This window comes from Protopterus annectens, chromosome 3.part0 (assembly GCF_019279795.1).
Source record: "Protopterus annectens isolate FY-2018-M chromosome 3.part0, PAN1.0, whole genome shotgun sequence".
In the NCBI taxonomy this organism is placed as follows: Eukaryota; Metazoa; Chordata; order Ceratodontiformes; family Protopteridae; genus Protopterus; species Protopterus annectens.
Window position 1 is genome coordinate 551,095,432 of NC_056731.1, and position 17,726 is coordinate 551,113,157.

At 42.3% G+C, this 17,726-nt stretch overlaps 1 protein-coding gene across 2 annotated transcripts in view; it reads left to right on the top strand.

The window, feature by feature from the left end:
* Positions 1 to 17,726, top strand: part of MAK (male germ cell associated kinase) — a 1,846,682-nt gene that overhangs the window by 1,270,128 nt on the left and 558,828 nt on the right. For both annotated transcript variants that reach the window (XM_044064971.1, XM_044064972.1), the window contains exon 10: positions 4,775 to 4,962. In XM_044064971.1, coding sequence (XP_043920906.1) covers positions 4,775 to 4,962 — 188 coding nt within the window. The remainder of the gene's footprint in view (positions 1 to 4,774; positions 4,963 to 17,726) is intronic.

Sequence of the window (17,726 nt, forward strand, 5' to 3'; positions counted from 1 at the left end):
ACTTGCCATCTGTTTTTGAATATATTATTTGAAGTATTGTAACGTTGTCCCATAGGTGTGTAGTAGGCTAATGGCCCTGGTGCCTTTACAAGCCTAGCCCATAGAAGTGCCCTGGCATTGTGCCGCCCATTGTTAGGTCCCAGTACCTGTATCAAGTAGAGCCACTGGAGTGATCCTAGGGGTGAACTTTCTGTAACCCATCCACTCACCAAGATTTCGCTTGAAGAGGGCTAGTGAGGTGCTCTGCTTGACATGTATGGGAAGTCTATTCCAGAGCAGGGGTAGTCTCTGGGTTATGAACCTGTCCCTCAAGCGTATTCTGTTGATTGTGGTAATGAGGTTGATGTTTCTGGAGCATGTGGTGCAGAGGAACTGGGATTTCTTTAGATGTAAAATTTCTAACATAGCTGGGTCAGACATGGCTTTGTAAGTCAAGCAGAGATTGCCTATTAGTAGACGATATAAGACGGAGAATAGCTGGAGTTTTTTGAGTCTGTCCATGTAGGACATGTGTTTAAGGCCTAGGATCCTCTTCGTGAGGTACTTTTGTGGCCTCTCCAACTGTTGTAGGTGTCTTGTGAGGTACATGTCAAATGGGGCATTATACTCTATGACTGGTCTAATGAGGGAAGAGTACAGAAAAATGATGACCTCTTTCTTCATTGATGCAAAACCTTTGGTAATGAGATGTGCCACATAGAAGGACTTTCTGACCACAGTGGCAATGTGGTGGTCGAAGGAGAGGTTGCTGTCACCCTATATCGCCAGATCTCTTATAATGCCTTCAGTGTTCAGTGGGGTTTCGACACCAGTCATTGGTCTCAGTGAGGCCTTTCTGTAAAATGTCTGCATCACTTGGGGAGCTAATAATGGCTCCCAGCTTGCAGTCATCTGCAAATTTGGTCAGCCAAAATCCCTCCATGTTGTCCTGGACTTCTGAGAAGTAGATGCTAAACAGGAGAGGACCCAGGACCAGTCCATGTGGGACTCCACTCGTGGCTGATCAGCAGTCTGACTTGGAGTCTGCTACTTTCACACTGTGGGTTCTATCTTTGAGCCAGTTTGCAACCAACCTAATGATATAGGGGTTGATGCCTAGTTTGCTGAGTTTATCAGTAATTCCTGAGTGAGGAATGGTATCAAAGGCCTTGGCCAGATCAAGGTAGGCTGTATGAAGTGCCTTACCTTCATCCACTGCTCTGGTGGCTAACTCAAAGAAGTCAACGAGGTTAAGTAAGCATGATCTACATTTCACAAAACCAAATTACATGGGATCTAGAGTTTGGAGAGTCCCTATATCCTTGTTAATTAGGTCCATGATGATGGGCTCCGTAGTCTTGCATATCAGACTCATCAGGCTAATGGGGCGATAATTTCCAGGGTCTGTAGTCGCTCCTCCTTTATGGAGAGGGATGACTGTAACAGTGTGCCATTCGGTAGGGACAAAGCCTGCGGTGAGGCTGTGAGTGAACAGAGCACACAGATATGATGCCAGTTCACTTTGTAATTCATATAGAACACAGCCAGGGATATTGTCGGGTCCCATGGAAGCTGTATTCTTGGCCTTAGACAATGCAGCTTTAGCCTGTGCTGCAGTAATGTTGGGTGCCTGGCATTCTTCCAGTGTTGAGATTGGTCTTTTAGGTGGGGGAGAAAGGGGTAAAGTTGGCACTGAATCTGTCAGCCACTATGTTGGCAATATCTGTTGGCTCAGTATAGGAGGTACCATTGTGCAGTAACTCAGAGCAAATCTGGGTATTGCTGTGGAGATCCTTGATATAACTATAGAAGGCATTGTGGTTGTTTTTAGCAATTCTGCCTTCATAGCTGGCTTTGGCGGTTTTGATGAGGGATCTCAACTTTTTGTTGAGGCTAATAAGGGAATTTTTCCAGTCTTGGGACTTCACCTTTTTCTGCAACAGTTTCTTTTTTCTGTTGTAGAGTTTATTAATGGCAGGTGACCACCAGACTGGCTTCCTTTTTTTGGAGGAGGGCATCTTAGTTCTGTTGGGTATGGCTAGTTCCATGCATTTATGTGTACGAGTCCGTACAGTGCATTGGTCTATGATTCAGCAGTCGTGCATCTATTTTCCATTGGCATGGGTGCCGTGAAGTTAGCCACCTCTGTTTTTAGGAGTCCACAGTCAGCTTTGGAGAAGTTTTTCATGGTGGATACCTTTGCGGGGGGTGTGGCTGAGATGTGGATTTCCATGGTAATTAATTTGTGGTCAGATCTAACCAGGGAGGAATTGACTACTGGTGAAGTGCAATGGTTGCCTATGTTAGTAATAACCAGGTCAAGGATGTTGCTTCCTCTAGTGGGGGTAAGAATGAGCTGGTCCAGGGCATTGGAACTGATGAATTCCAGGAAGCGTTGGACCAGTGCATTGGTGCATGAGTAGTTTTCCCAGCTGATGGAGGGGTAGTTGAAGTCGCCTTGTATGAGAGTGTTGGGCTGTCTCTTAATAGTTTCCAGGGTGCTTAGGAATGTGGAGTAAGAGTCTTGCGACATGGTTGGGGCTCTGTAGCAGGCTACTATCTGAATCGCTGTCTTACCCAATGTTAGTTGAACCTGGAGTATCTCAGATGTGTTATGCTGGACTACTAGTCTGGAGGTGTGCATATCCTTTATGAATATGGAGACACCACCGCCTTTGGAGCTTTGGTCCATGTTTTGGGGCCAAAAGGTGTGGAATGAGTTATAGCCTTGTTGTGCAGGTGTGCTTTCTGCTGCTTTAAACCAAGTCTCCATTACAGCACAAATGTCAGTGTTCTCCATTTTGAGGAGTGCTTCGCGCAAGTGCATCTTGAGATTTACCAGGAATTGTAATACCAACAAACTAGTGTACCTAGCTAAATGTGACAGTCTCTCAGGATACTATGTTGGAAAGACAGAGAGAGCTTTGAAATCAAGAATTTATGAGCACCTTTATGAGATCAGGAAGAAAAAGGAAGTCAATGCATTGTACAGGCACTTTGTTGTGTGTAGTAATTTTGTTAGGTTTAGCTTTGGTATACTGGAAAAAGTACAGATTCTTTCTAGGGGTGGTGACTGGCAAAGGCATTTGTTACAAAGAGAACTTGTCTGGCAGTTGCAACTAAATGCATCACCCCCCAGGTCTGAATGACCAAGTATCTCTCAAACCTTTACTGAGTGAAAAAGCAGATTTGTTAACATAAATTTTAAAGGAATTCAGCATGATTTTTATGTATTTTTACTTATGTTTCATAGTTCATTCTATTTTGAAAAATGTTTTTGCAAGTACTTGTGATTGGAATAGGTGCTTTGTACACCTTTAACACAGGGAATTTCTTTAATTACCAGCATTTCATGATTGGTTGATGAACTTCAGCTAGTTTATAAATAAGATGATGAATGTGAGTGCCTTTTATCTGAAGAAGTCTCCATGAGAGATGAAAGCACTTATGTGATGTGTTTTAACTAATAAAAATTATAGTATTTTACTCATGTTGAAGTCCGGTTAATTTCTACATTTTTTACTGGTCTGGTGAAGTTTGGGCTGTTTTGTTTATAGTGCATTTTGAGATTTAGACTTCTAGTGTTGAGCAGCATGATCCTCAGATTGCATTTATTTATAGCTGTTATGGTGGTAATTTGGTCTTTGGAACACCACCTAAAAAAGGCACTATAGGGGTGGCAAGAGCCTTAGCCAATACCCAGAAACCCAGGGGTGACAGATGCAGGCCATCTCTGGCAAAGCATCAAGGTCTGTCAATCATGTCATCCCAAGCAGATAAATACTGGCTCTCCTCAGAATGACACCAGAAACTTAGCCAATTGTTGAAGTCAATCTTTTTTGTTTGTACTGTGGTATCATTCTGGGTGATGGCAGGATGCTGCTCAGGGCTAGGGTCATTCCTGCCTGGGCCACATAAAGAGCTCCACCATGTCTTTTTTCATGTAGTCCAGGGAGGTGCATCTCAGGTCATTCACACCCATGTGGACAATGACAGAGTCATACTTGTACTAGTTGCGGAGTGACCTGAGTGCGTGTTTTATGTGTCAGATTCTGGTACTTGATAGACAGCTAACTGTTACCTTCTTCTTATTCAACCTAGTGAGTGGGACATCAGTACTGTTGCATCACCTGTGATTATTGTATTGGGCAAGCTGTTTTGCCTTAGGGGCATAGGTTGAGGGGCACACTGTGTAGGCGAGATATCTGTCTTGTGGTTTGTGCTGTGTTGTGATGGTCGAGTGTGTTTCTGCCTTGGAGATCTCTGCTGTTTGGGTAGATTTCTATTGAATTACATTTTATGTTGTATGTTATTTTAGTGGTTGCCTTCATGCCCCAGGTTGTATTTGAAAGGGGTCCCTAGGTCCATCTGACTTTCTCAGTTAGCAAAAAATGTGATTTTTTTTCAAAAGACTGTGTGTGTGTGTGTGTGTGTGTGTGTGTGTGTGTGTGTGTGTGTGTGTGTGTGTGTGTGTGTCTGTGTGTGTGTGTGTGTGTGTGTGTGTGTGTCTGTGTGAACATGCACACACATAAGCATATAAAATACACACATTTTATACACACACACATAAATATATGTACCATATTTTCCTGCCATTGTGTTTCAACCAACATAATTTTAAGCCAGTTGTAGTTTGCTGTCATCTCAGAAGATGCGCATTGGCCAATAAAATAAGCTGAAACCTCCAAGTATTCATTTAAGAGGTACTAACAAAGTAAAATCACGAAAACTTGAAACATCTGTAAAAGATAAGGGACTATGTATGCAAATAAATATATTTTATTCTTTACATTAGAAGCCAGCAGGAAGAAATGAAAACAGCCCATTTGGCATCAAAAGTACAAGAAGGCGCTGGAGTCGAACTGTAGTGCAAACCATGGACAGCTGGGATGATTTTGATGACAATGAGCTTGGATTGTCTTTTTCCAAAAGGCCAAGTATATCAGTATTTAAGGAGAAGAAAAATACAGAACCTTTTAGTAGGTATGTTGTGTCCCCAAAACTGTGCAATGCAGTATCTTTCATTGAGTTCTGGTACTGTTTTTTACTATTTTGTCCCATTTGTGGAAAAGGTGTACTTGTCCTGCTATATACCTCTCAACTGTACAGATTTTTACAGAATGCCCAGATTTTTGCTCTGTTTCCTCATAAAATTGTGGTTTTCTGGCAAATCATTTAGGATGAAATCAGAAAATAATGGCAAACAGAGTTTCAGACTTCATGCCCTTCAGAAAATTCATGGTAATGCAAAACCTGTTGCTCTATCAACTTTTTTAAACTTGTAAGAGCAATATTTAAAAAGTCTCCCTATTTTTGGGCCTTTGTCCCCCCATTATTTATGGCTTTGTCCAGATTTCTTGCTCTAAGAGGTTGAGAGGTATGTGTGCTTTTTTTCTAAAATGAACGCATCTTTCACATTGGGAAGCCATGGTGGTGCAGCAGTTAGCGTTGCTGTCTCACAGCAAGAGGTTCTCCGGTTCGATTCTTGGCTGGGGTGCCTTCTGTGTGGAGTCTGCATGTCCTCCCTGTGGTCGAGTGGGTTTCCTCTGGGTGCTCTGGTTTCCTCCCACATCCCAAAGACATGCAGTAGGTGGATTGGACACTCTAAATTGGCCCTAGGTGTGTGTCTGTGCATGTGTGTGCCTTCTGTGGAAGGTTGGGCGCCGGGCTGGCAACTCGACACCGTAAAACTCCACTGCCAATCATGAGTGGACAGATGATCTGCTGTGGCAACCCCTAACCGGGAAAAGCCAAAAGAAGAAGAAGAAGAGTGCATCTTTTACATTATTTGTGTATTGATTCATTATTTCATTCATTTATATTTTTCATTACCAAAATAGATCAGCCAATTGCAGCAGTCAAACATAATATTTGTTTTAGTCCCCTTATCTAAATCATTCTCCAGGAATAAATTGCAAAATCAGTGGTTTCATCCTTCTCTGTGAGTGCCAGTGAGGTTATCACAATGGAATGCACTTTCTGTGATAGTGTTATGGTTTACTTATATAGGTACATGTTCTGTTCAGTCCTTCTTACCATTTTAAGGGTCACAAATTACCCACTAACTTAAAGAAAAAATTGACTGTGCAGTTCTGCCTTTTATTACTTGTAGTCGTGCTTTTGTTATTTTTTTTAAAACAGAAGTGTTTTCCTGCAGTTGCTGTTTACTTCACTGTGGCTAACTCAATAAGTAGGTGAGAATGTGGTAGACAAATATCCCCTGTCTCAAGACTGTAATATACTTTTAAAAGGAGCACTCGTCTCTGTCAGTTTAAAATATTGCAAAGTAAGTGAAAATATTTTTTATTTGGAGAAATTGTTTATTTTTCTTTTGTGTGGCAGGCATTGTATTTTAAAGTGCTTTTACTCTAGGTTTTCTATCAGAAAAGTAACTTCTTGTGGACTGGTAGTATTTACCAGCAATTGCTGCTTGTCTTCCCCAGGAAGAAGCACCATACTGTGACCATTTGCTCTACCTCAGACCACTTGACTTTTACCACAGATTCCTCTGGTGTAGTACCTACAGTCACTATGGACCACAGAATTGTCACATCCTTTGTGACAATTGGGGTCTCTTCAGTAGGCAAAGGAGAACCACTTTTGTCGATCCTGAGAAAGGGAACTGGGAACGTTTACTGTTGTGTCAGAATGCTGTGCCCATCCCTTTGTAGACTAGCCTTGTTAGCTTGGGATATAGCTTCACAGCACAATCTCACTCTACAGGCATCTTGCATTCTGTCAGAGCAAAATTGTGTGGCAGACCAGGGCAGACCTCATGAATGGAAACTAGACTGGCAGACTTCCAAGATTTGATCCCTCTGTGGGAAGTTCTTCAGGTAGATCTTTTTGCCTTTTCTATGAACAGTCATCTGGGAAGATTCTAATCCAGGACTCCATGCAGGAAGGCCTGGAAGACAGATGCCTTTTTTCCTTGGACAGCATTGTTCCTGTATGCTTTTTCACCTATTCCAGTAATATCTAGGGTACCTCGGAAGCTTCAGAATGAATCCCCCAAGATCAAGTAATTAAAACTTGTCAACTGACATGTATAAAACTAGTGAGGAAGTGAAGTAATTTATTGAAGAAGTTCAGGTTAAAATAAAGAAGTGATAAAGATTTTCTTTCTTGTTTGGTTTGAATTGTGGCCAAGGATCACTCATTTTTTTTCTGTTGCTGTTTTACATTCTGGCACACTTTTTTGTAGTTTAATCCCCCAAGATCATTATGATGACTTCTCGTGTAGGCAGCCATGGTGCTGCCTTTTAGAAATGGGCAGGGGGAATTACTATAGGTTCATAGGAGATTACTAGGCTAATGGCCATGGGGCCTTTACAAGCCTAGCCATGTAAAAACCTGAATACCCTTGTTGACCAAGTTTAGATGGTCGTTGTTAACAGAGCAATAATGTGGTCAGTAATGACTGCCCCTGTCCATAAGGGACATAGGTGCCAACCCCGAGATGAATTTATGGTCACCTATCATGTTGTTAAGGTTGCACTTGAAAAGGGTCATTGAGGAGCTCTGCTTCACATGGAGTGGAACTTATTCCAGAAGAGCAGAAATCACTGGGAGATATCTGTCTCTCCAGCTTGATGTTTTGATGTCACAGGCTAGGTTAAGATTTATGAAGTGAGTTAATCTTGTCCTATTTCATTTTCTGATATGCAGCAATTCCATTAGGGTAGGGTCCGAGACTGCTCTGTAGGCCAGGCACAGGTCACCTTTCAGTAACTTGTATGATGCAGAGTATAGTGACAAGGCTTTTAGTCTTTCCATGTATGTCATGTTTTGGAGGCTCTGGGTTCTCTTGGTAAGAAACCTCTGTGGTCTCTCCAGTTGCTGCAGGTGTCTGGTGAAGTACACACAGAAGGGAGCATTCTACTCAATTAATGGTCTGATAGGGGTCAAGTACAGTGGAGCTATAACCTCTCTGGTCTTGGATGCGATGCCCTTATTTATGAGATGTGCAATCTAGAATGCTTTTCTTACCACTGTGGACACATGATGATCGAAGTTTAGATTGCTGTCAGCCTGTGTTCCTAAGTCTTGCACCACTGAGTTTGTGCTTAGAAGGGTGCTATTTCTTTGCCAAAGGGGAAATTAGGCATTGTTTGAGTTAAGTTTTAGTCCATGAGTTTGGCAGCAATCATTTGCCTGCATCAGCCCTTTCTGTAATATGTTAACATCGTTGGGGGTCTGGTTGCACCCACTTTACAGTCATTTGCAAACTTGGTAAGCCACAGGCTATCAACCTTCGCCTTGACTTCAGAGAAATAGATTCCAAACAGTTGAGGGCCCAGCACAGATCTTTGCAGTACCCCGCTGGTAACTGGTCTACTGGTGGAGGTTGACTCCCACTTTTGACAGTGTGCGTTCTGTCAGTGAGCCAGTTTGGTACCCATGTAGTAATGTATGGGTTGATCCCAAGTTGGGAGAGCTTCTCCCCGATACCCGAATGTGGGATTGTATCAAAAGCCTTGGCCAAATCAAGATTGGCAGTATGTACCATTTTGCCCTCCTCCAGGGCTTTAGTGACATTCTTAAAGAAGTCCAACAGGTTTAATAAGCAAGATCTACCCTTGATAAAGCCAGACTGGGTCACGTCAGGAGTTTGAAGGTCACCTATATCCTTGTGGATAAGGTCCATGATGATTCTTTCCATGGTCTTGCAGATAAGGCTGGTTAGGGTTATGAGACAATAGTTCCCAGGGTCAGTTAATGGAGCACCCTTGTGCTAGGGGATTACTGTTGCTGTTTTCCACTCTGCTGGGACAAAGCCAGTTTTCAGGCTATGTTTAAAGAGAGTGCCAAGGGGTTCTGCTAAGTCTTTTTTAGATCATTGAGTAAACAGCCTGGGATGTTATCTGGTCCCATAGAGGATGTGTTTTTAGCCTTGGAGAGAGCTTCTATGGCTTGTTCTTTGGAGATACTGTGTAGAGGACTAGTGTTGAGAATGATTTGGGGTATGTCGGTTGGGGACGGGGGGGGGTGAAGTTATCACCAAATCTGTTGGTTAGCAGGTTGGCAATTTCCTCAGGTTCAGTGTGAGTGGTACCATTTACTATAAGTTTAGCACACAGCTAGGCATTCCCTCTCAGGTTACAAAAAAGAATGCCTTGTTATTGTCTTTAGCTAGGGATACTAATTTAGACTCATAACTATCCTTAAATGACTTAAGATATCTAATTTGCTGTGGAGGGTATTCTTCCTCTTTTGACTTAGTTCTCTCTTGTTCTTAGATATCAGTTTCATTCTTATTAGATATCTAAGTGGCTGTGGAGGGTATTCTTCCTCTGTTTACTTAGTTCTCTCGTGTTCTTAGATATCAGTTTCTTTCTTTTGTCGTATAACTTATTTATACTTGCAGTCCACCAGGGTGACTTGTTCTTCTGGGAAGACCTATTTTTGTTCCTGTTTGGTACACCCGAGTCAATGCCTTTGTTTAGTTGGCTACATAGGGCAATTGTGCATTCCTCTGTAGACATTGTTGTCGATGTTGGCAGGGGCTACAAAGCTTTTTATACCATCGCTTAGTAGGCAGTAGTTTGCTTTGGAGAAATTTTTCAGGTTTTTTACTCCTGTGGGGGTGTCAGGTTTGATCTTTACTTCAAATGAGACAGTTTTATTGTCTGACCTTACTAGGGAAGACAACACACAGGGGATAGTGCAGGGAACCCCTATGTTGGCTAGCACTAGGTCCAGGACATTTCAGCCCCTTGTGGACACCTGGACTAAATGTTCCAAGGCATTTGAATTAACAAAGTCCAGGAACCTCATAATGATCGTGTTTGTGCTTGTGTAGGTCTCCCAATCGATGGAGGGATAGTTGAAGTTTCCCATGACCAGGGTGTTTGGTTGTATGTTGAGTGTCTCTAGCAAGTCGAAGTAGGCAGTGTGCTTCTCTGGTTAATGGTGTGGGTTCTCTAGCTAGTGATTATGTGGAAGGGTGTGTTTCCTATAATTATTTGGACCTGGAGCAGCTCCAGAGAGTCGTACTATTTCACTACTCTTGAGGTGTATTTGAAGTTGAGGAATATGGATACCTCATCTTTGGTTCTTTCATGCTCATTTTGGGATATGAACGTGTAAAAGGCATTGTAGCCTTGTATGGCCAGGGTGCTCTCAGCAATCTTGAACCAAGTATGTGTGACTACGCAAATGTCAGTATCTTCCAAGGTAAGGAGTGCTTCCTGGGAGTGCAGTTTACTGTTTTAGCTCCTAACATTAAACAGCATGGCCTTGAGATCTGATGTTGTCAGTTTTCATTCTATCCTCAACTGTTGGGTTCAGATCTAATCCCTTGGATCTGACTTGGCTGTTGCTAAAGCTTGTGGCAACCAAAAACTCTGGAGCTTCTCCCTTACACATAATGCTCCAACCCCAAGTACCTCAGATCTCATTTGCCACTCTATATGAAAAACGTGGTGACCTTTACTCTTGAGTATATAATTGTGAAATGTTTCTATTTTTCTTAGTGAAACGTGTCATATTCTTTGTATTCTTTAATCCTTACTTAATTGCCTACCTTATTACTGTTTTTCTAGTTAAAATATCTTTTTGTCCCTTTTTTTCTTTCTTCCTTACAAATTTGTATTTTCGAGTACTGTTGTTAGTAATCTTTCCCTATTTCTACACTCTGTGTAATTTTCTTATTACCATTGCTGGTAATTTCTGTTTTTATCTATTTCTTTATAAAAAATAATATATATATATATATATATATATATATATATATATATATATATATATATGTGTGTGTGTGTGTGTGTGTATGGATTCACTTCAGAATCTCAAAATTCTAAAACATCAAATTTTGTATAATCGAGACCATATGATCGATGTTTCGGAATATTAAAATTCCGAAACAAATCCAAACAAAACAAAAAACAATTTAAATGTTTCTGCAGGGGCAAGCCCCCCTGCACCCCTCACACCCCCCCGCTACTTAAATATTCCAACTCCGAGATCGCACTACAGCAAGGAAAAGGGAAATCTCCCATTCCGCGCTGTATGCAGATCTCTGTTCACAATGTTGGGATTCCAAAAGTTTGATCATATGGTCTCTGCGATATATATATATATATATATATATATATATATATATATATATATATATATATATTTTTTTTTTTTTTTTCTCCAACTGTTGAATATTCTCATTAGAAACTGATTTTTTATTCTTGCCATGGCAGAGGAAGAAAAGAATCCCGCTGGATTCAAAAGATGTCTTAAGTGCGGGCACAAGATTCCTTTATTGGATGCCCACACTTTGTATGTATTGTCTGGGACCTCTGAATTTACAAGAAGACTGCTCTCTGTTTGTCATGGGTTTAACCCTAGAGCTGTGGTAGAAAGAAAAAATAAATTGATTTTAAAAGGGCTTCTTTCTTCCTTCTGTCGGAGAGGCTTTATCTAGAGCTATGTCTCCTAAAAAAACTTTTAAAGGTCTAAATCTCCTTCTCTGAGCCCTTCTACCTCTTCCTGTAAGGCTTTGGAGCAACCTACAAAAAGGCCTCCTTCTGATCTGACTTCTCCTTCAGATCCTAAAGGAAAAAAGGGTAAATTTTTGGATCTGACCTCAACCTCAGATCTAAAGCACACACAAAGGGATTTATTGGATATGACCTCAACATCGGAACCGAAGCAAAAGAAGATAGAAATATCAGATCAGACATCTTTGGATCCGATTCATAAGCCAACTGATCCAGCTACTCCGTCCAGTATTGTTTATCTTCCAAGGACAAGATTCTCCCCTTTAGTAGATCCAGTTCCCTCCAGTGTTCTTCTCCCTTTTTGGAGAGACCTAGATCCCCCTCTGGATTTTCCACTTGCTCTTCTGAGAGCTTAGCAGAAGAAGATGTGTAGAGAGTGGTGAGAAGAATTGTCTCAGCGCAGACTTTGATGGGTGCCCCTTTGGGTCAGGAGGTCCAGTCTTCTGTCACACCCCTTCTTCAAGTTCCTCCTCTGACTCATTCCACCATCTCAGAGTCCTTGGATCTGAGCCATCTTGCTCCATCTGACTCAGATCTGAAGATAGCTTTATCCTCGGATCTGAAGTTCACTCTGAGCACTTCAGTTCAGTCAGATCTGGAAAGCTCTCAGCCAAGGCTTTCCTGTCAAATCCAAGGTGTTGGAGTCGACTCAGAAGTTTTCAGAGCCATCTCTGCACCTTGGAGCCTTAGCTCGGCACTGGCTTCTGCTTTGGGGGGGGTTGTCCTCAGAGTAGGGAGGGACAGTGGCTCCAGAAGCTTGCCTTTTTGGATTCAAGGTCCTCTCCCTCTCTGGGGTGGTCTGCCTTTGAGACTGTGGAGAGAGCATTGTTTGTCTCAGCAACACAGACAGTTCCTACCCCCTTGGATCCTCAGTCTACACCCTTGACTTCTCAACCCTCTTTTCCACACAGGGACAGCCAGTACTGAAACCCCAGGCTTCCCAACTGGATATCCCGACTTCTGATACCTCCCCAGAGCATACCACTGAGGAGGTCCCTAAGAAGAAGACATGCAAGAAGAAGCACGTGGACTCCCTAGAGGAGTCTATCACAGAAGATACAGACTTCAATGAGGTGAAGGGTCCCCATGGTCACCTCCTAAAGATGTCTCATTTGGAGACATCCTTGACATCTTAAACAGAGAGGTGGCTGGACATCCAGCAACCATTCATCCAAGGAGTCTGTATTCCTGGAGGCTTTCAGTACTGGCCTCTCTATCTACTGGGTGACTCCACCCACCAAGCTCATTGAGTTGATCTCTCTGTGGACATGGAAGGATCCCAACACAGCTGAACCAATATCTCAGAGACCTGACAAAATTATGGCACCACTGGAGTACAAACAATTTTTGGGAAAAGGAGTTCTTGTTGATGCCATGGTCATAGGGGCAGCCACTAAAAAGGAAATTGCCAAGGAGAGTTCCACTGTTCATCTCCCAACAAGAGTTTTGGGAAATGGACAGGTTTGGGGAGTGTGTTTATGCTTCAGCAACCTTCATCTTAAGGTCACTGAAATATTTGGCACATTTAACAAGGTTACAGAGGGATCTCATTAAAGAGCTTTCAAATATCTTCTCAGGATCCATTTTTGAGAAAGTACAATTGGCTGTCACTTCTTATTTGGCTATCTTGCAATCTATTTCCATTTCATTCATGAGGCTCATTTCACATGTAGCTGAAGGTACCTCAAGGGTAGCGGGTTCAGGCATTTCCATCAGGAAGCATTCCTGGATGTGCTTATGTGATTTTGCGGAGCCCTTCAAGTCTTCATTCATCAGTGCTCCTTTAGACAGCATGTCTTTGTTTGCTCCAAAAGTGAAAGACAGATTAGCCAGGTGTGAGAAGGACAGAAAGTCCCTGTCTGCTGTGGGCGTATGTTTTCCAGCACCTCAAAGATCCTTTTCCAGGAATCAATGAGGTAGTTGAAAGATGAGGTTCAAGATGTCCCAGGGAACATTCCAGGACACACATGGAAGAATTTACCCTAGGGGTAGTTGGGGGAACTCTAATGGTAGATGCCAGCCATGCAGCAGCGGTAGCCCACAAACCCAGGGGTCCAGAGATTTGTTCTTTGACAGACCCTTCCAGCATTCCTGAAAGGAGGCCTGATTGCCCTCCTCTGGAGGCAGTTGGGGGTCTAATATTCCCTGCACCAGAGAGCCTGGCTAGAAGTAACAGCAGATACTTGGGTGCAGAGGATTATTTCCAGAAGTTATATAATGCCATTTCCCTTCCTCCTCCAATTTCAAGAAAAAGCTCCTATGTTCCACCTAGTCAGAGGGAACAAGCAGTTATTCAGGTGCAAATGCTGGTAGAAAAAAAAGAGTCATCCAAGAGGTCCCACCAGACCAATTAGAATCTGGAACTTATTCAAGTTTCTTTTTAGTGCCAATGAAAACATGGGACTGGAGACCAATTTTAGGATCTCAGCAAAATGAACAGGTCAATTTGATGCACCAACATACGGATGGTCACAGCTCAGTCCATTCTCCCTTTTCTGGGCAAGGACAACTGGATGAGCTTGATAGACCTTCAGGATGCATACTGTCACATAAAGATGAACAGGCGATCCAGAAGGTATTTACATTTCCAGCTTGGAGACAGTCGTTTCCAGTTCAGCGTTCTGCCCTTTGATCTCACCATAGCCCCCGTGGTGCTTAACCAAAGGTATGGCAGTAGTAATAGCTCACTTGAGGTTGCAAGGATTCCGGGTGTTTCTATATCTAGATGACTGGTTCATTACCGCCCCAACCAGGCATCAATTAACAAGGGCAAGAGATCAGGTTGTCCAGACAAGTTCATATCTGGGGATGACTATAATCTATGAGAAGTCTCAACTAGAGTCAACTCACATTTTGGAGTTTATAGAAGCACTGTTCAACACAAAGTCATTGATAGCCTCAATACCTCTTTCAAGGGTTCAGACTATAAGGTCACAGGTCAGAAAAATAATCTGCAGTACCAGGATTTCAGCCTTCTTGGTCCTTCAAGTTCTAGGGTCAGTGTCATCAGCAATAGCACTAGTACCTTTAGCCAGATTTTACATGAAGATCCTTCAGTGGAGGCTATCAGCACAATGGTCAATAGTTTACCAACCATATCAACCCCAGTACGAATCATCCACATATGCAAGAGGGATCTCAAATGGTGGATTCAGTCATTCCAGGTTCTACAAGTCTGCCTGTTCATTTCCCAATAAGCCCAAGGTCATAGTGACCATGGATGCTTCCCATTTAGGGTGGGGGAGGGCATTTTTCTGCAAAAACGGTCCAAGGCACTTGGTCCCCCGAAGAGGCCAACTTGCATATCAATGTCCTAGAGATGAGAGCAAGTGCTTTTAACATTGCAGGCCCTTCAGAATACTCTCCCTTTGGGGATGATTGCAGTTCAAATGGACAATATGTCAGTAGTTTGGTGCAGTAACAAACAAGGAGGAACCAGATCTTATCCCTTGTGTCAAGAAGTTCTCAGAGTGTGGCAGTGGAGATCTCTTCCAACTGCTTTCTCATAACAGTGCTCATTCCAGGGAAGTCAAACATGATAGCAGACAAGCTGAGCAGGTGCATTCTTCTACCTCATGAATGGTTTCTCAGCTAGAATGTAGCGGAGATACTTTTTCATCAGTGGGGCCAGCCTTGCTGCAATCCTTTTGCTTCTCCCCTAAACAACAAACGCAGCAGCTACTTTGCCTTAATCCCACCAAAGGGGGAATCACCAAAGTATTCTCTCCTTCATGATTGGCCCTGGTTTACTTTACGCTTATCCTCCAATTCCATTAAAAATTCCTGCAGAAGTCTGCCTGTAGAAGAGCAAAGTCATCCTCATTGCAACTTACTGGCCTCGACAGATTTGGTTCCCCTTCCTTTGACCTCATTGGATTATTGATCTGACTCCAGTCTCATCCAACAGACATGATTCATCCAGACATATAAAATCTCAGGCTGATGGCGTGGCTTCTCCAATTCCATTAATAGCCAAACAACCTTTGCATTCATCACCTGTCTGACAGTACTTTTATCTTCCCATAAACCCTCTACACAAAAGCTCTACTCCAGTAAATGGAAAAGGTTTGTTTACTGAGCTTGCCAAAATACTGCTGATCCTTTTTCAGCACCCATACATAACATCCTGGAATTTCTGACTATACTTTTTAAAAAAGGAGTTAGTTCCTCCACAGTTAAGGTTCAGGTAGCAGCTGTATTGAATTTTTACATTGGATTTGAGAGTTTCTCAGTTGCTTCTCAAAGAAAATTGGGAAAGCTGGTTGCCAAAGTAACTTCAGCCAGATGGCTGACTGATTGTATTTCATTTATTTATAATAACTTGGGCATTACCTTACCAAAACCATTATGGGCCCATTCAACTAAATCCATGGCAACTTCCTCATTTTTTCAATCTAGAATGTCCATGTATGGTATCTGTGTAGCAGCAACTTGGGCCATTCCCCATTCCTTTGTTACTCATTAGAAATTGGATTTGGTCTCCAGAGGTAGAGCATCATTTGGTTAACTGTGCTGAGGAATATCCTTCCTTGAGTCCACCTGGGATCTTAGGTAGCTGGGGACTCTGTTCAGTCAGTTGATGATAGAATGAAAATTGACAGCATCAGATAAAGAAGTTATGTACTGACCATAACGTTTCATCTGTGTTGTCCATTTTCATTTTTCCTAACTCCCCACCAACCGAACCCCATTCTTTGAAAACTCCTGTAAGAATACATGGTTAAATGGACACTTCTCTCCTTTATATTGAGCTCAAGATGTAGGGAGTGCCAAATACAGTCTTTTTCCTATTTGTCTGCAAACATTTCCTTTCTAATAAAATCAGCAAACAAGATCTGAAGTACTTAGGCATGGAGAATTATGGGTATGGGAAAAGCTCAAGAGTTTTTTGTTGCCACGATCTTTAGCAACAGCCAAGTCAGATATGAGGGATCGGATCTAAACCCATCAGTTGACGAAGAATGAAACTGGACAAAACAGATGGAATGTTGTAGTGAGTACCTAACTTTTTTTTTTGTCTTTAGTGGATTTCTGTACATCAGAAATTTTGTTGTTTGGATATTGCCTAAAAACGTCACTATGGGGGAGGCAAGCATCTTTGCCAGTACTCCAAAGCCTTGAGGAGACAGGTGAAGGCCATCTCTGGCATAGCAGCATGGTCTGTCGACCATGTCTTCCCAGGGAGATAAATACTGGATCCTCCAGGAGTGACAGCAGAAGCTAAAGCAATTATTGAAATCATTCATTTTTTTTCTGTATTGTGGCATCATCCTCGGTGAAGGTACAATGCTGCTTAGGGCTAGGAACATACCTGGTTGTGACGCATAATCTGAGAGTTCAGTCATGTCTCTCTCCATATAGTTCAGAGGGTATGTCTCAAATAATTTGCACCATGTACTTTGACAGAGTTATAACAGTAATTGTTGCTGAGTGACTTGAGTGCATGTGTGATTTGATGGATCTTAGCACCTGATAGGCAGCTAACCGTGACCTTCTCCTTGTTCAGCCTGGTGAGGGGGACATCTGTGTGTCTCACTATTGAGTCACCTATAAACAGAACATTTGGTTTTGAGGTGTTATGCCTTAGGGGCTTAATTGCTGAGACACTGATGTGTGTTGTTGTGTGTGGTGGTGGATTCTGTTTGTGTACCGGTATGTGTACGTTTGTTATGCTTGCTATGTCAACGCCTTAGAAAGCACAGCTGGGTTCTTCACTGGGTAGCAATGCAAAACTGCATTTTTCACAGAGAGGCAGTGGAGCTAAGAAGGGTTCACTAGCAAATATCAAGGGAAAATTTTTGTTTCTAAGAGTTTGTGTCTGCACATGGCAGCACTAAACCCCGTTGTGCAGTGCACAGCTATGTGCAAATGTGGTGCTTAAATACAAATAAAATAAAACAGTTGCAACACTAACTAACCAATGAGACAGCCCAAAGCTGAGCCTTTTACAAACAGTCTCAAACTCAGATGTGTCCTGGGCTGCACACTTTTGCCACAAAGATGCAGGAGAGTCTTCTTAATGTAGGATGACTGGTTTTAGTGCTCATTATATCCAAGCAGCCTAGATTCAGCAGATCTGCCTCTAGCCTATGCTATGAGATATAGTAGTATTAGGGTTTCAAAGTGCAGAAAATAACAGACAAAGCAGCAACAACAGTAAAATATGGAACATCAGTTAAGCAGAATACAGTTCAAAAAGTGCAATGCAAGCTTTAAATATACTTATTTATTTATTTTTTTTTGTAGATCACTTTG